The sequence below is a fragment of the Asparagus officinalis genome, chromosome 8 (assembly GCF_001876935.1).
Source record: "Asparagus officinalis chromosome 8, Aspof.V1, whole genome shotgun sequence".
Taxonomy (NCBI): Eukaryota; Viridiplantae; Streptophyta; class Magnoliopsida; order Asparagales; family Asparagaceae; genus Asparagus; species Asparagus officinalis.
This window is the reverse complement of record NC_033801.1, coordinates 49269436-49292860: the sequence shown is the minus strand read 5'-3', so window position 1 is coordinate 49292860 and position 23425 is coordinate 49269436. Positions and strand designations below refer to the sequence as shown.

Below are 23425 nucleotides of genomic sequence, written 5' to 3'. Positions count from 1 at the left end.
AAATTACAATCTGATCTTGGCTCTAAAACCTCTCATAGCTCAACCCATTATGCTAACCCAATTTTAAAGTCGAATTAGTGGTGCGGAGGCTAGATCTCCTCCTCAAATTGGGCATCAAACAGGCAGACGACCTTGCAGAAATTATCAGACAGTAAAATATAGCTCTCATACTGTTCCCCACGACATCTTTACCATATAAGAACAACAACGAGATACGATGAACCGCACACGCACACAGTCCACAACCATCGTCCACGACGCACAATTAGGGGCGCACAAGCCGGATCAAAAGGAGATGGTTCAAATGTAAATAATTAAAATGTTATCTGTCTGGGAACTTAAAACTCAACCAAGACGACAAGTACAAGGTGCAATGATTAGGAAGGTGGCGTCCACATTAACGTCAAAAATTAAATCATAAAACTGAAAAGTCAAATTTCTTGAATAAACAATGAAGGGGAATTAGCTTTGAGAAAACTTGAGAAGGAAATAGCTTAACAATAATCACAAAAGAACCCACCCCTCAAACAACTAAGGAACAAAACGCAATGACTAATTTCACCTGTACATGTTATCTGAAAGATGTTGATACATGAGCCCCCTATTCAGTTCATCACCGGCAGATATTGTCAGCAACCTTAGAAAATCGTAGTATAAACATATACAATTCCAACCATCTAAAAAATTCGATGGAACAAGAACACAACATTGCCACATCTATAACGCTTTCAAAAGAAACACCGACATCAGGACATTAGAAGTTAAAAGGGTGACTTGATCAGTGACCTCTCTATCCATTTACAACAAGATGTAGGAATTTCCTCTTGCTCCCCGGATCTTCACACAACAAGACCACATCCTTCACCTTCTCCATCAGTTCCTCTAACCCCTCTACTCCAAAGCTCTGAAAATCTATAGCCCTCTTATATCGCTGCTCATAGAGAGACTCAAATACGCTCAGCGGAACGGGGAGATAACCATAACATACAAGAAGTTCTTGCACTTCTTGCCTGAAACCATCAAACCGATCGTCAAACTCTCCGTTCCTCTCATCCTCTGAGAAGTCAGATGAGGAACTGCCCATATTAGGACAGATTCTTATATCAACACTGTCCTCCACCATTCCCTTTCCTTTCTGATCCTTCATCATGTTTTCAGGGCTAGAGAACTTTTTGATCTGCTTGTCTCTGTTATTCCGAAGGCAAAGCAACTTGTTATGTCCCTTCCCCACTACAACAAAGGTATCTGCCATCTTCCCAATGAGGTTCACAAGCTTACAAACTCCATATTCTGACATATAGAGCGGACGCCCAAAGCTCTTGAGATACTCCGGCGGAACTCGGACAAGAGGCAAAGTTCCTCCTGAAATCTCGCAGAGCCTCACTAGTTGCGCCTTCAAACCTTGAATATCACCTGGCTGAACCCACCAGCCCTGCATCCCATTTTGATCATTCATTGAAGCTTCACTCAATTCAGAAGGTAGGCTCTCAGACCTTGAAGAAGGCATATGCGATCCAGGTGTCATGTTATTAGCACTGCACTCTTGAACTGTGCTGCAGAAGTAGATCTGGCTTCTCTGTGAAATTCCCCTATAAACAATTGATTCTTCTTCATTGGGAACATCTGGCTTGTCCCCAAAGTTACCGCTAATGAGATGGCCACCAAAATCGGGCCCACGAGGAATGTAGGTCTTTGGGGGGACAAAACCTTCACCACGAGCAACACTAGGCCAATCCCAAACAAATCTCCCAGCATTGGTCAGAGCTGTTGCGACACCAACTCTACAAGGAATGACAAGTATAACAGTGTACCCACGTTGGCCGAGGATATGAAGAGCTGGGGCAAAGTCTACATCGCCTGATATCAGCAATATTGAGGAGGGTGGCCGGTTGTCTAGTGCAAACAAGAACATATCAACCAAGATAGCCTTGTCAGCAGCATCCTTTCTTCCATTTGGGACATCGACAAGTTTCACACCAGTCCTTTGACAGCCTTCACGAAGCCTACGGGGAAAGGCATTGAAATCTCCGTAAGCGGAAAAGAGAGTCACTGCTCCATTAATAACTGGGTGCACTCTGAGAGCCATCCTTATGTTGCCAGCAACATCTTCAGGGCGAACATCAATTGGAACTGGACAATTTTCAATGTCCCAGAGGATAGCCACAGGTCCATCTAAGACATCGGCTTGCTGCTGATTAGGGGTATGAGGTGCTTCCATGTTGGACTTTACGCACATTGATCGGGATGTGCAAGGTGATTCTGAAATTGGGGTTTTTGGTGAAGGACTCATTGGGATCATTTTGTCCTCACAAGACATTGGAGCTTCTGATAGCTGCAGAGAATTAGATGTCAGTGAAATGTGCAATAAAATATAGTATGAGAATATGTGATTATTATGAAAATCAAGTTACATATCGCACGTTGATGATTTGGAAACAAAATGTGGCCTGATAATTTAGATTTTGCAATACAATTAACGTACTCAGTCAAAATATTAGGGGCGAAGCTCCTGACATGAAACTGCTCTAGAACTCACAAATTTGATGCCATCACCAACTAGTCAGAAAAATAAAATTATATTCTAGCGAGTAACTTAGTATACTATTAATGCAGCTACAAATGATGGAAAATATATAATTATATCAATACTGTCAAATAGTGCACAAGGCATAGGAAAAAAGAAAACTAGCTTGTAGCGGGTAACTTAAGTGCACTATAAAGAAAGCTAAAATGCTCAATAAGATATCACTATGGCAATGCTGTCATGTGTTGCACCAAGGACCTTAAGGGATGCAACTAAAATATATGCTAATAATTGCAATCATAAGCAGGCTGCAGACAAATATGCTGCATTCATAACAGAATCAGGGACATGGCTGAAGCCAGTATTTGGTAATGGAGAGAGTAAAAGATCTCATCTGTGATTTGCAACTAAAATTCCAACTTCTAAAATCAAGATATGGAATGATACTGATAGGAAAACAAAAGCAATTACAGAGAACAAGCAACTTTATTCGCGTGTAGCTAGGATAAATAGAAGTAATATGAGAGAATGAATGATGACCGTAGCATATGTTAAGAAACAAGACAGGATATGTTATGTGGCCTCCCAGCAAAGCTAATCTATTTAAGAACTCTGATAAGTAGGCCTTTCTCTTATCTGAAAGAAATTAGGGTTAATTGCAAACAGACCCCCTGTAGTTCAACTTCTGCGAATAGACACCCTAAATGAACTTTTTTGACTCTTAAAATCATTAGAAAGGTTTGAGGAGGCGGGAGACCACCTATAGTTCTATTGTTGAGGATTGACCCTCACATTATAACCATTGTGTACTCATAATTCCTTAGCTAGTGGATGGAAGATGTTTAAGGACCACTTACCATCAAGCATGACTTCTTTTAGTTGCCCGTGTTAAGTGAAGTTCCATTACCAGCTGAAATCCTGAAATATTCATGTATGAAATTGCTATTTAATTCCAACTGCTGAAGTTCAGAGGCCCAGTTCACCTCCAACCTCACCGCTGAACTCTGCCTCCACACCCCAACACCATGTGCATGCATGTCAATCTCCCTCCGCAGAATTGTGGTTATATTTTGCGCTTGCAAAATATATCTGAAGAAAATGGGTGTGATAGATTGGCTTTAAGGCAGCATGACAGGTTTGACAAGTGTGCAATCTTTATTCCATCTCTGAGCATATTACACCATATAGCACAACAGAATATATGCCATAATATCATCTTTTATTGTCTAGCTCCTCTCTCCACAACTCATTACACCATACACCACAGAATACACCCCATAGCATCATCTTAAACTCCCAAGCCCCTCTCTCTTACACTGCAGCTCCTCCCGATTAAAATTGTATCCCATCTTGCAGCATTATATCACAAGGCATGGAAAACTTACCATTGCCACACCTTAAAATTAATTATTTAAACCAGTCTCCATCTGTCACCGAATCTAGTTAAGCACCCACCATAAAGTCCGTAAATTCAACTCTCCTTAGCCCACCCAATCCAACCCTAAATCAAACAGCAAAACACCCCATCCTTTTCATGCAGGTTGATGGACTAAATCCATGTAGGAAATCAAGCAGCTCTTTTAGAATTTATGCCAACAATCCTGAAATAATTGACAAGCAATAATTAACCCTTCATCCCAAACTTCTTTGAGATTGGCTAAATAAATTCTCTTCTGCTTAACAATGAAGAAGCCTATTCTGAGATTTTTAAGACCAGGCTCATGATTTTTTTCATCCTTGTCTCTATCAAGGTTACCTCAAGTTCCATATAGCCTATGCTGATCTTTTTAAGACCAGGCTCATGATTTCTTTCATCCTTGTCTCTATCAAGGGTTACCTCAAGCTCCATATAGCTATTACCTTATACAGTAATCCACATTTCCTTTGATCTGATCGTAGTCATAGTCACCAATTCAACAACAATCCTCCCATTTCTCTTATCCAGCAAAATTTAAAGATATTATCTCATCCCCATAAAAAAAAACTCTAGCTTATTATAAATGCAAGCATAACTTACATCATATTTAGTTATTTGTGTGTATTCTTAATTCAACTATGCTAACTTCGTTATTGTTGTTCTTTAATGTTTATCTTTTGGCTTAATTGCATTTATATACCCTGTAGTTTCAACTACGTTGCACTTATATACCCTCACTTGTTTTGGCAGCACTTATATACCCTAAAGTTTTTACAACTTTCACTTTTGTACCCTCGCTTGTGTATGTCAACATTTGCACACCCTAAAGTTTTTAGAACTTGCAATTAAATACCCTAAAGTTTTTAAAACTTGCACATAAACACCCACAAGTTTGCATTAACTGGGGGCATTTAAGTGCAAGTTTGACAAACTTTGGGGCATTTAAACATAAGTTTTTAAAACTTTAGAATACATAAGTGATGCCAAAACAAGGAAGCATATATAAGTAGAAGTTTTAAAAAAATTACAAGTTCTGCCAAAAAATAGTGAGGGTATATAAGCACAAAGCAGGGGAAAATATAGGTTATTTAAGTGCTCTTTTCACAATTTGCCCCAAACTAGGATAATGGAGGAGGTTTGTGTAAGGTAGCTGCCAGCCAGCGTAAAACTCAATTAGCTCTATATGATGTAATTTAACAAAGGATGTAGCCCTTAAAATTACATGAACAAATAATATTCATGTACCTAACCCTAAAGTTTTATAATAAAGGCTTAGTTGTTGTTTCTTAATTGCCAATATCCTAACTCATGTAACATGACTCATATAGGACAAGTATCTTATAATTGTTATCTATATCCTTTACACCATGACGATATCCTAAATCACTTAGTCTACCATGTATGATTACTCAAACTCCATCTTCCTCCGCTTCCACTATTTTGCTTCTACTCATGGAGAAATCATTCACATCCTTACCACCAAGATAAATGATGGAACCTAAGAAAAATAATGTAAACTAAAAATCTTAGGCTACCCAAAGCTTTCTTCATACAAGACAATAACATAACTAAGCTTACAGAATTCTGAAATAAGCTAATAAAAAACATTAATATTGATGCTGGGCAATTCAGATTGGAATCTGGAAAAAATTTTGATGAAGATTGGATGTGATTTATTTCAATTAGGATTAGATGAATTAGGCAGCAAATATTAGATATGTGATTTGTCAACATGTGAAGTGCCCCAGTGTGAAGCACATTATTTGCATCTTTCTTTATTAAATGACCAGTATTCTACGACACGCGATGCATGCATGACAAAGAAGTTTGAGGGCATTTCCGAATGATTTTTGTGATAGTGGGAGCATTTGTGTTAATTGCCTAGTGTTGGGCATTTTAGTTATTTTTTGCAAGTGTAAATGTGTTTCTTTTGCTTTTTTAAGGTGTGCAAGGGTATATTTGGTATTTCTAAAAACTTGTCACAAAGCAAAAAAGCAATTTTTTGTAAATATGTAGTGTAGATGAAGAGCGTGATTTCAAATCTTATTTTTGTCACTTTTTGATCCAATTAATGTCCTCAACAAATCTCCACCATCAATTCTACATCATTTACTACCAGAGCTGAAGAGATCCACCATTTTAGCTTCGATGTAATCAATACAACAGTTCAATGCCCATCAATGCTAGAAAATTTTAAGCTCCAGCACGAGATTCTTAAAGAGAGGGAGATTTGATACATGGCAAATTTTGATCAGAATCAGGAAATAATTTGATGAAGATTGGATCTGATTTAGATCAAATAGTATTGGATAAATTATTTATAGTTCTATTTGATGTTATCATTTTTCTTTGGTTAGAATCTTAATTGATATTTTATATTTATCTCCTCTATAGTTAGGATTTTTCTTATCTTCTTAGTTATTTCTATAAATAATGATGAACATTTTCATTTCTAAGAGAAGGAGAAAGGAATGCTCGTGAGGAACCCTACATATGAATTGCAGCTAAGCATTTGAGTTGCCAGGATAGGAAGTACCCGAGTCTGAAGCTCATCATTCCTTTTTTCCTCAAGTGAATAGTGAAATTTTAATATTTTTTTAATTTTTATCCAAATAACTCTGTCCAACAGATCTCCACCATCTGTTCCGCATCAAAGATTTATATGCATAGTATGTGCATCCTCAATTTACCTCTTTAAGCCCAAATATCTATCATCAATGTGCAAGGTGAGAATACATATTATCAATATTATCTAAAAATATTCACTTGATATAATACTCACGAACAACAATGCTCAAAATATTAATTCACCTGGGTACACTAAAACCAATTGATTGTATCAATCTGCATAATCGGGCGATCTAATCTTATGCACGCGCTAGATGTAATTAGCGTGGTTCATTTTTTTTAAACAAATCTACGCTCTCCTTGACCGCAACCACTTCTTGTAACCCTACCCTTAAACAGTTAGATCAAACAAAGGAAAAAATGCAAAGTTCCCCTTCAAAATTCTACACCTAATCACCTCACTCGGCCCTCTCCAGCACTGCTTCTTCCTACCGATCAACTCCGACCGTTGGCAATTTGCAACATCAATCACCGCCACCATTTCCTACTTCATGCCAACTCTCATTGCCATTTAAGTTACTTTTTCTCTCTTTTCTTAGAATAATAAATTTTGTTTTTTTAATCGATATTCTTCAACAAAGTTATTGTCTTTCTAATAGAATTCATGTGTGATGTTAGTTTTAGTCCTAATTTGGTGCTTATATTCATAGAAATAACTATTGCCCTATATATGTCAATGTCATTTGCATATGTCAATGTCATTTGCAAGTCAGTGGAGTTGGATGTTTAAGGCTTTAAGATAAAGATTAATTTTAAAAATTCTTCTTGTTTTATTATGAATAGCATGTGGGTTTATCTGTGAATGTGATAATGTTAATGAATTTTGATTTTGACCTAGGCACTTAGGAACCTTGTGGTTATTCTTCATATATATATATATATATATAGAGAGAGAGAGAGAGAGAGAAATGGGTATGTTTGGTACCAAGCACAAATTTTGTGCTTGATAGTGAGGTGTCCTATTCCCATCTACTCATTCTAATTCCCAATCATTGCTTTATTAAATATATTATTCAGGAAGTTATACGACCAAGAGATTGGGCAATGAGCCCTAATCAAGAATTACCTATAGTAAAATCCCAGACAACCAAAGAGTTATATCATTTTAATTACTGGGATTATTAGCAAGCATTTTATAAAGTATTCTTATATCAGAATCTAAAAAATAAACATACATGGCTAATAAAGCTATGTCCTGAAGCTATTTATAAGAGATTATCATCCTGATTCTTCGATTGGTGGGTTAATTATGGTGCTGATATGGTAATTTTAACAGATCCCATTACGAAGTTATACTCTTTCTGGATAGAATTCCATCCAGTCATAACAAAATTGAATAATAATGAAATTGTTGAAGGATTATGTACTATCTATTTCTTTACTGAAACAGAGATACCCTAGATATAGACGTGGTCTTTTGACACAGACAGGACAGACTCTCATCTTCCTTATCTTAAAAGGAGATTTCATTGTCGATGGTGGTCTAGAATAGTTGTTGAAGAAAAAATAAAACAAATCAAAGAAATAATTAGAGAAATAGTAAGATTCTCGAAAATACTATAACTCAAGAAGTTCAGAAAAAAATCCTATGTTGAAAATAGCAAAGATGATGAAGAGGAAATACCCTCAGGCATCTGAAACAAAAATACAACAAAAATGCTTAGAATATATGAAAAAAATAGTTTTTTAAAGCATTTCACACCAGTGATACTAAGTCAACCAAAAGCACAGGTTCAGAAGATATTATTCTTCCAGATGCTCAAGACACTGATGATGACACTGATGATGACATTGATACCATGTGGAATACAGCAATGGGGATCCTGAATGATATTCAGCCAGCTGCAAAGGCAAAGGACTTGCGTAAAAATACTATTCTCTTTACTTTTTTAAAAGGCATTTTCTTTATGAATGACGGAAAGCAAAAAGAATCAAATTTAGAGAGCGATGACGACATATCAACTTTAGGCTCACTTCATAAGTGATTACGTGGCGTACTGTACAACTTTATAAAAATAGAAATAATGTATGCAAGTGATGTATGAAAGTGATGTATAAAAACTTTATAAGATTCCTTCTAAAAGCTTCGAAAGGCTTCTGAAGGTTATATATATATGAGAGAAGGCAGTCGAGTGATGTAAGATTGAAAAATAGCTTGTAAGAGAGTAAGATTGTAAGTGTTTTCTCCTCTTGTAGATTATTTCCTCTTATAATAAAAATATTTTCTTATAAAGCGGCGTGGATCAAGAAATAATTCTGAAGTTTGTTAGTCTCACTCTGTAAGTAATATTTTTATAAAGTTTATACATCACTTTCATACATTATCTCTATTTTTATAAAGTTGTACAGTACTCCACGTAATCACTTACGAAGTGAGCCTAAAATTGATACATCCATATTCAGGGTATCTCTGTTTCAGCAAAGAAATAGATAGTACATAATCCTTCAACAATTTCATTATCATTTAATTTTGTTATGACTGGACGAGATTCTATCCAGGAAAAGTATAACTTCGTAATGGATTCTGGTAAAATTGTCATATCAGCACCATAATTAACCCACAAATCGAAGAACCACGATGGTAATCCCTTATAAATAGCTTCAGGACATAGCATTATTAGCCATGTATGTTTATTTTTTGGATTCTCATATAAGAATACTTTATAAAATGCTTGCTGATAATCCCAGTAATTAAAATGATATAACTCTTTGGTTGTCTAGGATTCTATCAAGGGTAATTCTTGATTAGGGCTCATTGCCCAATTTCTGGGTAGTATAACTTCTTGAATAATGCATTTACTAAAGCTGGGGGGATATTATGGTTGTCGTTACTCCATAAATGGATTATTTTCATGCCCTTTTGAATAACAAGGGTTTTCATCCAAACTCTAGACTTTAAAAATAAAGTCGGGTAATAAGTTGCATTTAGATATTTCTGTCGCAGGTTTTCACAATCATTCATAAGAGGAATATCCTCTTATTCTAAATATAGAACAATTTCATATTGCTTTTTAGTGTTCCATTCTACCTCTTTTTTAGTTATAGAGGAAAATAGTTCAGGAGTATCTTCCTTGCTGATAAGATCGTTTATTCCTTTATAAAAGGAAGTGGATGGACTGTTACTATTGCCCTTTTTAGTAATTGTACGTCAAGAATTAGACTGAGAAAAAGGAGTATGACTCATTTCAGTATGTTGTTGATTACTGCCTCCTCTCCCCTCCCTAAAGAAGAGTGACTATTCCGTCTCATTGGAACCCTATAAAAATTCACGAGTAAGAAAGTCAGGCAGATGATTATGACTACCTTTAATATATTTAATTTTGAATTGATACATAGCTAATTTTGTTTGCCATCTAGCAAATATTTGGTTAGAGACAAGATTTTTAACTTCTTTCTCAATAACACTTTTGCCTGAACTACAATCAATAAGTAATAGAAATTCTTAATTAAGGATATCATCCCTAAATTTAGAAAGACATTTAATAATTGACAACATTTCTTTTTTAATTGTTGAATAATTAAATTGGGTTTTATCCCATTTTCCAGAAACAAATCGAACTAATTGTTCTTTATTTGTATCAGGATCTATTTGTTTGAGGATACCTCCGTAGCCTCTATTAGACGGATCTGTTTCAACTATTTTATACCAATGTATATTGGCTAAATGAATACATGATAAACATTTAACCTGGGATTTAATCCTTCGTACAGCTTCAGTATGTTGAGCTGACCATGGTTTTGCATTTTTCTTTAGTTTACTATATAAAATAGCTGTATCTAGTGCCAAATTTTTAATAATATGCTATGTAATTTAAAGCACATAAAAGTCTTTGTAACTATTTATTATCAGTTATTACATCAGGGAATTTAGATGCAAATTCAATGGTTCTATCTATAGGAACTATTGTTCCTTTATGGATATTATGACCCAAAAATCTAACTTGGGTTTAAAATAATTTCAATTTTGGAGCAGATATTGCTAACCCATTTCGTAATACTAGGTTACGAAATACTTCTAAATGTTTAACATGTTCAAATGTTTGTGAGAAAATTAAAACATCATCTATATATGATAATATAAAATCGGTATAAGAATATGACTATTTCATTCATAATATTTTAAAATTCTGAAGGGACATTTTTAAGACCAAATAGCATTATATTCCATTCATAATGCCTAAAAAGAACTACAAAGGCAGTTTTATATCTATCTTTTTCTTCTATCTGAATCTGGTAATATCCATATTTTAAATCAAATTTAAAAAATATTTTTACACTATGAATGCGATTTAACAGATCCTTTTTATCAGGAATGGGATATCTTATCCATTTAAGGACAACATTTAAAGACTTGTAATTAATAACTAAGCGAGGAATACCTCTCTTGTTCTGCATGATTATTTACATAAAATGCTGTACAACTTCAAGACGAATAAGATTTTCTTATTAATCTTTTCTCTATAAGAGAATTTATTTCTTTATTACAAAAGTCACGATATTCTTTATTCATTTGACAAGGTCTTGATTTTGTAGGAATATTTTTCTCATCAAAATTATCTATTATCTATATAGGGTAATGAGACAATATGTATTTTCCTATCACAAAAAGCATTTGGAACATCACTACATACAGTTAATTTAAATTTTTCTTCTATTTAAGTTATTAACTCTTTATTCTTTTTGATTTGTTCTTCTATTTGAACAAATAAGACTTCTTTTAGAAAATTAATCTGATTTTCTTTAAGCACATTTTTGACTTCATTCAATAAACGAGTCTGAGGATCAGAAATGAATTCAAATATAATTTCCTTATTTTTATAGGTGGCTTTAATGCATTGGGTGTCAATTTGATTTATAGGCATTATATTATACAAAAATAGAGTCCCAAGTATTACATGTTAGGATAAATTTTTGACTAAAACACAGGGAATAGGGATACATGTTCCCTGTATACATATATGTGCATTAGGTAATTTATATTTAACATCTAATTTATTCTCATTGGCACTACTTAGTGTCTGGGTAGTTATTTCAAAAAACTTTAATGGCACAATTCCTTCATTGATACAATTTAAATCCGCACCACTATCTACCAGAGCTATTAGATTTGGTATAAATATTTGCTCGGCTATTGCTTGAGTAATTTTTATATACCATTTTTGAGATGTAACTTGTTTTAAAATTTGTAGAAAGTCAGAACTTTCAATTTCATTGTCTCTTTCAGAATGTTTTGGTGAATTATTTTGTGAAGTAATAAGAGAATTATTATTCTCTTCTTGATTATTATCAATTTTAGAGATAATATATTTATTCTCTTGTTTTAATAATTTTACTTCCTTTTTAATTCTTGAATTTCTTTATTAAGATCGGATAAAGAAAGAACTTTTGAAGTTGAAGCATAATATTTTCTTTTTAAGACTTAGGACATTTTATAAACATTATCAATGTTTGGTTTTTCTTTTATTTCCTTAGTTTTTTTCTAATAATGTCTTTCTTTAACTCAGTAGAGATTTCTTCTGAAAGAATTTTATTTATGAGATCTTGATTTGAAGTTATAACATTTATAGATAAGCCGTTCATTTGAACAATAGCTTTTCAATAATCATTATCATTACAGTTATTAACTAAGCATTGACAAGGTTCATCCTCTTCTGATTCAGATAACGATGAATATGATCCATCTTCTTCAGTATCACTATTAATCATAATTTTGTATAGCATTTTTTTGAGACCTTCATCTTCTATCTCATTAATTTTCTTTTTTGTAGAACATTTATTTGCATAATGTCCGATTTTTTCGCACTTATAACAGTGAATTTTATTTTTACCTTTTTTATCCCTTTTAGATTTTTTCTTATCCTCGTCTTTTTCAATTTTGAAAAAAAAATTCTTTTTCTTTTTAAAAGAATGTCTTTTCTCATGTTTATTTTTAGTTTTAATTTTTTTATCAGCCTTATATGGCTGGTCATAAGCAAATTGCTCACAAAATTCTCCTAATTCTTTTCGTCTAGTAAGTCTTTGAGACTTTAATTGATTTTTCAATTTTAAATCATTATATAAAACTAAAACTTCTTTAATACAGGAATTAAGTAAGTATCCATAATATACATTATCATAGGGAATATATCCCCCGTATTCACTTCGAACTTTATTCCGAACCCTTTCTGCAAATAAGATAGACAAGCCATCAATAAATTTGGCTTTCTAATGTGAGCTATTAGCATCCCCAAGAGTCATTACTCTACTTAAATAAGAATCTTTATACCATCTAAAATGTGTAAGGGAAGGATATCTAAAATTTTGTAATAATGTCCTGATACGTTCTCAATTATCTAGATATGATCCGGTAAAATAATGTGTTATAGCTAGCATTAATGTATAAACAGCATCTTCTTGTTGTATATCATTTTCTATTTTTGTAGCATTTAAAATTTCTCTGACTTCTGGGGATAGATAATTATCCCACCATCCTTTAAGGACGCCAGTGAAACCACATGTAATATAAGAGGCAATCATTTTATCGGTATTACCGTTCTGTCTACATACCGTAGAGTACATTAGCATTCTATGCATTGTGGAATATATCTGAGTGTCAGATAAACCATCTATATTTCATTCATAAATATTTATGCCATTATAATCGGCTTGTATATAAGTATCATTTTCTTCAAATAATACATCTGTTGGTGTTGGTCTTTGATAATAATATCTTTCTAACTTTTTAGGACCATTTTTTTATTAATAGATGAAAACTAATTTTCTATTGATATTTAGTTTGGAATGATTTCTCCTTCTGAAGAACTATTATGAATAGTTCGTAGGGCTGAGCATGGTTCAGTTCAAACCGAAAAAACCGACCGAACCGACCTGAAAAAATCGGTTTTATGAGTAGGACGGTTCGAGTCGGTTTGAAAACTTTTCAACCCGAACCGACCCGAACCGACCGAATATAGTACAATACTACCCATTCTGATCTCAAACCCTACTCAACCCATCCCCAAAGAGTCAAAGACTCAAACCCTAAACTCATTTTCTGAATCATTATGGGTTAAAAACAATATCATTATATCAGTGTTTAATGCGTCATAATCTCCTACTTTGTTGATATCTTTTTTTCTTTAACACAGTTTGTTGTTTGATAAGAAGTTTGATAAAATTAGAACCGAACAAACCGAACTGAACCGCACCGAACCGACTTGCAACAGTTCGGTTCGGTTTTGAATTATAGGCGATTCGGTTCGGTTGTTCAAATTTTGGCAAAAACCGAACCGAACCGACCGTTGCACACCCCTAATAGTTTGTAAATTAATTGGATTTCTTTCTTCTTCTAATGGACTATCATCAGTAGAAATAACTGATGAGGCAGACGCTTCATACTCTAAAGTATGTAGTCTCGAGTTTAGTTTTTTAGATAATATTTCAATAATTTCAGATGTTACTTTATCTCCATATTTAAATCCTGATATATTAATGGGAGGTTTAATAGTTGCTTTTTCTATAGCATTTATTTGATATAGGAGCTTTATTTTTTCTAATAATTTTAATGATGGTATAATATCATTTATTTTACTGACTAATTTGTCTATAGCATCTTCAATTCTAATTAATTGTTGACCTACGACTTGAAGATGAATATTTGTATAATTATTTTGTTTTATAATTTTACTTAACTCTTTAAGAGCTTCATCATTAGATTTATTAGGCTTTATAAAAGCAGTTGTTTCTAAATTAGTAGGATTTACTCCTAATAATTTTATCGGATCAGGAGGATATATGGATCCCCTATCATTTTACCAGTAGTAGATTTCCGCTGTTTATAATGTTCTTCTAGAATTCCAATCTGTTTTTCTTGGTTTTGAATATATTCTTTTAAAAACCAAAGGAGAAAAAATTCTATTTTTGTTTTAAATTTAGGGTTTGATAATATTTTTCTTTCCATTCTAACTGTTCTCTTATAGAGAAGGTTATAAAAAACCAATTTCTAAATTCTTTATGTTTTGATTCTTGAAATTCCTAATCCAAGAATTTTCTTATCAAACTATTTATTGTAAAATCCATTTATTAATTTAGCATTTGAAAACTCATTTCTGAATTTGTTGGAGAAAGCTTTTCTTTATCTTTATAGAGGGAATGTGGAATATTATCTGATATATTTATTCCTTTTACATCAGATGTTCTATAAGAACCTGACCTAGAAATTGATTTCCTAGAAGAACTAGCGACATCAGATAGTCTAATAGTTCTTAATGGATTAAATATAACTTCAATCTCACCATCTGTTGTCTGTATTATTTGATCTATATCTTCATTAACAATAGGTTGAGGTTGTATTGCATTAGGTATAACCCAACTGTCTGAAAAATTAATTTCATCACATTTTATTTGTCTATTGATAGCAATATTTGAAGATAACACATTTGTTTCAATCAATACTGTTTTACCTGGTTTGGAGAACACATTTGTTTCAATCAATACTGTTTTACCTGGTTTGGAGTGAACTTTTGCCTTAGGGGCTAAGTTGTTAAAGTTTTATAATGCATTCTATAAATAATTGCAATAGTCTCCGATCCTGGTATAAAATTATACTCATGTGTTTTAATATTTAGGCTTATTGCCTCAAAAATATTAGGATTAGTTAATGACAAACTTAAATTTGGATAGATATTAAAATAAACTGGTCTGTTACATAGACTTGTTTCCATTATTCCCATTAATGATTGGGTCCAATCAAGACATCCTCTTAAGCAAGTTAATAAAAATGCGTTTAACCCTTGTAAAGTTAAAGGCCTAAAGGCTATTTGGATTAAGCCTATATGAATATATTTGTATTTATCCATATATGATTCAATATCAATTGGACCAAGTAATTGTATGGTCTGTTCATCGTGATCTATAGTAGTGGTTCGTTCTAGTGTTTTGATAGCAATTAAAGATTTATAATCAAAATAACCGATTTTATAAATGTCTCATTAGGGACATCTAGAATTGTCCATTTATTTAAAGCCTCTAATTCAGAGGGATACTATGTTAATTGTGCATTTTTAACCTTTTTACCTGTATAACGTGCTGTCTTAGTGGAGGAACTGGCTATTATGTCAGACATAAGGATTCTTACTGGTTTACCTATTGAAAATTACCTAATAAGGATGTAGGTTAGATATTTTCTTTCTTTTCTTTAAAAAACAACCTAGTCCCTAAGTCTGCACGCCTGTCAATGATTTACACTCCCTAACATGTCATCCCGACAACAACAGGGTTTTACACTACGCGACCTTGATGACATTCCACAAACTTACCAACTAAGCTCTTAATCAAAGAAAGGAAAGAACATATATCAAATCTACATTCTTATCAGTTAATATTCACATAGATGAACTGTAAGAAATAATTTAGCCAGACATGAATGAGCTTAACTTGGCTCTGATACCAGATTTACAACAAAAAAAGATTACTTACAGAGTGAGACCAGCAAACTTCAGAATTATTTCTTTATCCACGCCGCTTTATAAAACAGCATACTGAAATGAGTCATACTCCTTTTTCTCAGCCTAATTCTTGGCGTACAATTACTAAAAATGGCAATAGTAAAAGTCCATCCACTTCCTTTTATAAAGGAATAAATGATCTTATCAGCAAGGCAAATACTCCTGAAGTGTTCCATTCTACCTCTTTTTAAATTATAGAGAAAAATGGTTCAGAAGTATCTTCCTTGCTGATAAAATCGTTTATTCCTTTATAAAAGGAAGTGGATGGACTGTTACTATTGCCCTTTTTAGTAATTTTTAACCATTCGATTTAGTAGATTGCATGATATCTTGATAGATGAGTTAGCACTAACTAAATGAGGGAAGCGTAACTTTGAACAAATAACTTAAATTAAATAAATAAATAAAAATATGAGAAATACGCCCTTCTCTAACCTTTCATAATTCGCTGCAGCAACTTTTTGTCAAGACCAAAATAAAAAGAATAAAACTCTCCGCAAGGACCATCCTCTCCCTTCTTCGTGAGCAATATCTTATACTGAGTTCCGACTGCCGGCACTTACTATATTTCCCTCATTAAATTTTCAGTGACCCTCCTCCGCTCAAGTTGTCTACCCTTAGCTTTTAACTTGTATTGAATTAGAAGTCCAAATTTTTAAGTTCTCATAAATAGTTTCCAGTCATATACACACAAAAATTAGATAAATGATTAGTCATAAGTGTTCTGTAATGGAGTTGAAAGATTGAAACTGTATATTTATATATATGAATAAAATTCTCCTTTCATATAAGAAACAAATAATTCCAACGGAATTGAAAGTTTGAAACTGCCAATATAATCAAATTCTCCTTTCATTTAAGAAACTAAGAATTGAAGGTTTGAAATTGTAGTCAATAGAATTCAAAAGGATATTAGAAGATTGGAGGCATATCCCTACTAGAAAATTCTTTTCACTTAACGACAAACATTTCATTTTACAATTTTGACAATTCGGGAAGTTTCTTGGAGAAACATGTCTATCAGAACAATAACATTGATGGGCTAGACAAAAATGATTATATATCTAAGATTCATGAATATTTTCTAGGCATGCTCACCAATCTCTTTTGCTATGCTGTGAAGAAAGAGGAGGCGAAGAAAAAATGTAGGAAATCTATTTCACTCTTTTCTTTTTTATTTATTATTTATTTATTTATTTACTTTGAGTTACTTGTATAAAACTACCCTTCCCTTATTTAATTAGTGCCAACTCATCTAATGAAGATATCAAGTAATCTACTGAATCCAATAGTTAAAAAAATGGTTGGACAAAATGAGCATTATATATAGAGATCAATGGTTGTGAGGTGGCAACTTATTTAACAAAATAAGCTACGAAGAAATAAAATGATGAGGTCCACACCTTTTGTTGTGACTAGGGTGGACTTCATCACATGTGCATCTCTTTGGTAGTTCATTTTACAAAATGAGCTACCATCTTATACACACTTTTTCCACACGCGTAGGTGTGGAGAAACTGGGTATGAGATTGGGACTCATTTTACAAAATGTGGTACCAAGAGATGCACATGGATGAGGTCTACACCTTTTGATGTACATATGATCAGGGTACGTGATGAAACGGGTCGTTTTCCAAACACACATACATATATATATGGAAAAAATGGGTATGAGGTGGCAGCATATTTTACAAAATGAGCTACCAAGAGATGCACAAATGATGAGATCCACACTAGATGTCACATCAAAGAGTGTAGACCTCACCATTTCATCTCTTGGTAGCTTATTTTGCTAAATAACGCCACATCACAACCATCAATCTCTATATTATATATAGTTATATACATACATACATACATATATATAAATGATAGTTTCATATGTTGTCTTCTATGTTTATTATGTGTTTATAATGTGTAGGATTTTTGAGATTCATATGATATCATCTATGGCCTCTAATTCAAGCATGCGTCAAGGACAACAAAATACAAGTGAGGAGAATTCTGGAGCAACTTCCTGATTCTACTGATGTGGGTTGGAATAATGGAAAGCTTGTAAAGGGGGTGTTATCTTCAGCGTAATACAAGAAATTCAAGAAGCAAATGAGGGAAGGAGTCAACAGGCTCAACCTACACATTGTCGGACTTCTAGGCGATGTGAAGGGTTGTGCTTTTGCGAGAAATGAGGATATACGAATTTGTCTAAAGAACCTAATTTGACAAGAAGAAAGCGGGGTATGAAATGAGACGAGGTCTCCATTTCAACAGAGAGGGGAAGCACCCGAGTTAATAACATTAGCTCGAAGAAGCCATGTGTCATCGATCCCCCAAACAAAATGGCCCTTGAGGGGAAATTGAAGCAAACCATGGTTGTTACAAGAAGTAAAATTTCTTAGAATATCCTCCTATTAAAGAAGACGAATAAGGGAATTTTAAAATTTGAGGCCTCCGATAAATTCATTGATGGTCAAAATCCTCCATCTTCACCCTAATATGTGAAAGATAACAGCTTGTTAGGCAGAGCCAAAATGACCCTAGAGTTAGGAGTTCCGGTACACTCTCCGTCGTCTTCGATGATTAAATTAGTATCATAAAGTAGCAAAAACCTTAGTAAAAGCTAGCTTAAAAGAGTTTTCATCGTTCATTGCTTTATATATAATTTTATACGGTTCAGATATGCAAGAATGGATTAGTGTAATCATCAGATTAGCCATTTGTGATGGTATGAGCTTAGATTGCTATGCTTTATTTTCAAAAGAGATAAGACGTAGATGGTAGACACGTGTACTAAGTGATATTCTCAACCTAGCTAACAATCTCGTCAGGGAGCCTCCCTTTTAGATAGCAGTCAACGGTCTTCGAATTATATGCCTCCTGAGCACTATATCGAGCATCCGGGCCCCATTGATATTATGACAAGCTCTTTATTAGCACTTATATTCTATGATGCATGAATACAGATACGGGACACGGATACGACACGAACACAGATACAGGATACGGCAAATCCAAAAAATTAGGATATGGCGATACGACAAAGATTTTTTTTAATTATTATTATATATAGATGAAACGTAATACAAAAATCTCGATTTAGCATAAATGAGTAACTTTCTCCATCAGATTTATGATAATAATATGTTGGGCTGCTGCTCTAACTCAAAAATCGGAGGAGATGATGATGACATTGGTGGTGGTTATGCTGGACAGGGAAGAGGAATGGAGGGTGAACTTGAGGAGTCGGAAGGAGGAGTCAGTCGGTGGGATCGGGTCGGAACAGTGGAGCGGTCGGCGGGATCGGGTCGGAACAGCGGAGGTGATCGAATCGAACGGGAGTGAGCTGAGAGATTGAGAGAGGATTAGAGTTAGGGTTAGGGTTTTTTCTTTTTTTCTTTCGTTTGAGTCAGCTGAGGATCGAATCGAACGGGAGATTTTAGAAATAGGGATGGGTTTTTTAATCGAACGGTTCAAGTTGGATTTTAACAACCAAACCCGCAACCCGAATGAATCGGCCTTCGGCGAATCCAAGTCGTGTCCGAGCTCCTTTGACCGTGTTCAAGCCTAATTTGACTGTTGACCCGTGACACGTGTCGTGACGAATCCGTGTCGGACACGGATTCGTGACCTCCGGGGGCGAATCCGTGCTTCAGAGCTTGTATTCTTGAGCCCTAGTCAAGAGTAGGAAGGTGACTTGCGAATTACTCTTTTCCGCTCTTGCACTTATCATGTGAGAACATGAGGACGCTATCATGACAAATAACATATTTGAGGTACAATAGTGATTAATGAGGTTGAGAAGCGGTGGAGAGATTTGGCTCATAAAAAATTGAACATGAGGGCGTATGCAGCAGGGCTTCCTTTTTATGTAGGAATTTGATCTCACATGTGAGGTTATTGAAAGGTATGGGGCGGGGTACAAGGGGTCCAGCCAATATTCATTTCATGTTCCTCTTCACAAGCAAGAATATCAGAAGAATGATAACATGTAAAAGTAGGGGTAATGAATTGAATATGGATGCAACATTCCCACTGATTGATGGATGGACCGCATTCCCACTGATAGATGGACTAATATGAGGCACAACAACGTGAACTTATGTGTCTACTGTAATGAGAGCACAGGTTTCATCAAGTCCATTGAAGATTATGAGCATGCTCATACAGCAACCTCATGTATAAGTGGTGGATGATTGCACTTGGGAAACTAGGGAGTCTCGTGTAGTGCAAGTAGTTATTGATAACACCGCTAGCACTGCCACTAATAACATGTTGAAAGATGACTAGCCAATCATATTATGGACTAGTTGCGCTACACACAATAGATCTTGCGTTTGAGGATATACACAAGGTTTCTGATGCACAAGATCATGCTAGAGAAGGTGAGAAGCATGAGGAATATCACGATTTTTCACTCTATGCATCACGGTACTTGCTTTGATGCGCAAGCTTACTAAGATGAAGGAGCTCGTTATTCCTGGGGTTACGAGATTTGTCATGACTTTCCTTAGCTTGACTTGCCTTCTAGAGAAAAAGTCACAATTAGCTGCTATGGTCTCTTCACCTGAATGGAAAAAGAACATATGGAACAAGACAACGAATGGATTAGCTACCAAGTACACAGTCTATTACAATGTCTTTTGGAGGGATTGTTCATCAAAATTTAGGCTCTTCTTAAGCTGAATTGTCATGTAGATAGGAGGCATTCTATGGTTTTGTTTATGACATGTTGGAGGATGTAGATTGAGATAAAGTAGGCTTGTAATAAGGAGTTTGTATTTCAACCGGTTGAGATTATTGAAAAGAATATAGCATGGAGGCTAGACAGTCCACTACATTTGGCTACTTATTACTTAAATTTCATTACTACTATAGGGGTAAGCTAGTTCACAAGAGCACGACGGCTAAGAAAGCTATTTTCTATTGCATCGATATGTTTTTGGGATGGATGAAGTACAGGACAAGATTGCAGGGAAGAAATCATAAAATATAAAAGAGAAGGACTTATAGTAGGTTGGTTGGCAACAAGATACTATATGAGTCTTAACGGTACAAATAATTTTGACCTAGGAGTAAACTTAATGCTAAATACCGCTATTCTTAACTTTAGTCTTCGAATAGCTAAATAAAAAAAATTTCCCAAATTGATAGCACATTGGTGGGATTGCTTGGGAGGAGATGTGCCTCATTTGAAGATGACAATAAAGATACTTAGTTTGACTAGCAATTCCTCCGGTTGCGTACGAAATTGGACAATGTTTGAGGTGGGTAAAAGCCTCCTTCTCCATCTAATTAGGTAAGTATCATGATTCATGATTTCCAATAACAGTTAGATTGTATATGCAAATACCTCAAAGAAGAGAAACCGGCTAGATCAGAAGATGCTAAATGGTCTCACTATTGTGCTATTTAATTAAAATCTCATTTTGAAAAGACAAAGGGGAAGAAACAAAGGCCAAAGCAAGGATGTCCTTCTAGTTAATGATGTTTCAAGGGCATTGCAGTGGAAGATGGGCAATGTTAGAGAGCGGAAGAATGAAGAAGAGCAGGAGATCTTCCCAAGTAGCAGGTTTACTTGAGCGGTTGTTGAAGGACTAGTGGGGCAAATGAAGACCCAGACAAGAGGAGCGAAAGAACACTTAGGAGGCATATTGCAAGGGCAAGGATAGAGCCATAGAACATGAGGGCTCTTCTATTTAGTAACTGGTGAGGGGATTAAGGAGGGACTATTGGAGATGATTTACATGTGGGTAATGATGATGATTTTGAAGTTCCTTTCAAGGAAGAAATGAATGAGAACATTCACTATGATGATGATGAGGAAGGCCAGATGAGAAGTGTCTTAATATTTTAAAGTGTTATGACCTATGAAAGTGCTCTTATTTATGAACTTTTAGTAGTTTTCATTTTTAGTGTATAATGACTTTGATTTGAGTAGCTTTTATATTATTCATGGATTATTATATTCTTATATGATAAATAGAATGTGTGCGTAGTCAAAAATTCAAAAACGCATAATTCTGCATGATCTGATTAATCGCTACTAGAAATCGGACCAAACGCATGACACAGTGTTTTAGAACCCTGATGAACAATATATTACAAAGTTTTGAGTCATTTGACCTTTTTTTTTTGAATAATTAATAAGGATCAACCTTCAACCATAAAAAAGTTAATTAAATTGACTCTAACAAAACAGAAGCATCAAATCTGGCTACTGGAGGATAACATTCTTCGCAAATATTATCTATTATTTCATATAATCATGTAATGCTGTATGAATCTAGTTTGCAACTCAATTTACTACACAAGGCTAATTACTGTTATTACTCTCTTCATTTTTAAGCATTCTAACAGCTGGCTCCTAGCTACTAAAGGACATCATCCATAGAAAATTTTTAGTTTGCCACTTCTCCTTTTATTATGAAAATTATATCTTTTCCAATTACTGAAAGAAAGCCACAGCTAATGAATAATAATGGACCTTATTTCCAGCTAATAACCGCAATCCAACATTACCCGCCCTCCAACAATTACTATGAGAAATGCACAAGCAGAATACTCGAATATGAAAAATCGATGATACCGAAAGGAAATGAGAGGATTTTTTTTAAATATGTAAATTTTAATTGAATTGGATACAACCGCAATATAACTAACTGAACGGGACAATTACTGATAATTTATTCTCACAAACATCAGAAGTATTTTTTTTCTCACAAAACCAGTAGAAATAAATAGGCATCCCCTCTCCTACTTCAAAAGGTGCACAAATTATAAAACCGCTGCAATTAACGAAGGCATAATCTCAATCTTATTAACTTCACTAATTAACTATGGATAATAAACACATGGTTGCGTTTCTATTAAACAAATTACACAATCATCCAATAAGGCAGTGATAGGTTTTCGCCAAAAACAATCAAGAAAAATTCCTAATTAGAAACCAAATAAGATCATAAATCCGCGAGTTAAACAGCAAAGGTCAAATCGTTCTTAATAAAAAGCATAGGATTTCGAGACAAACCCAGAATCGACCCAGCTCTGAGATTTAACGATACCGCCCTTGGATTTGACTGGAGAACCGATAAGGGGGAAAAAAAACCCTTTTTCCTCTTTCTACCTCTCTCGCTAAATAATTCGTAAATTATTTTTTTCGGTATCGAACGGAGATGAAAGAGGATCGAGGATGAGAATCAGGTGTTTTTCTTACAAGGGGTGGTCGGCCGTCACCGACCTTGACGTTGACCTCGTCACTACTTGTTGGATTAGCCTCCGGCCTTTATAAATTGGCGGCCCATCTTTACCTTTGGGCCTTACACAGTAGTTTTATGTAGTTACTTCTTTCATCGAAATTAAAATGGGTGACTTTTG

General features: G+C 34.4%; 1 protein-coding gene across 4 annotated transcripts; it reads right to left on the bottom strand.

The window, feature by feature from the left end:
- Positions 533-23312, bottom strand: LOC109819743. 4 transcript variants are annotated; one of them, XM_020385608.1, is made up of 3 exons: positions 23079-23312; positions 8272-8411; positions 533-2332 (listed from the first exon to the last, which is right to left on the bottom strand). In XM_020385608.1, the coding sequence occupies exon 3, from the start codon at positions 2315-2317 to the stop codon at positions 791-793; it is 1527 nt and encodes a 508-aa protein (XP_020241197.1). In that variant the 5' UTR covers positions 2318-2332; positions 8272-8411; positions 23079-23312; the 3' UTR covers positions 533-790. The 4 variants fall into 4 exon arrangements, with proteins under 4 accessions (XP_020241197.1, XP_020241194.1, XP_020241196.1 ...); XM_020385605.1 differs by having other exon boundaries at positions 8368-8411; XM_020385607.1 differs by lacking the exon at positions 8272-8411 and having other exon boundaries at positions 23079-23311.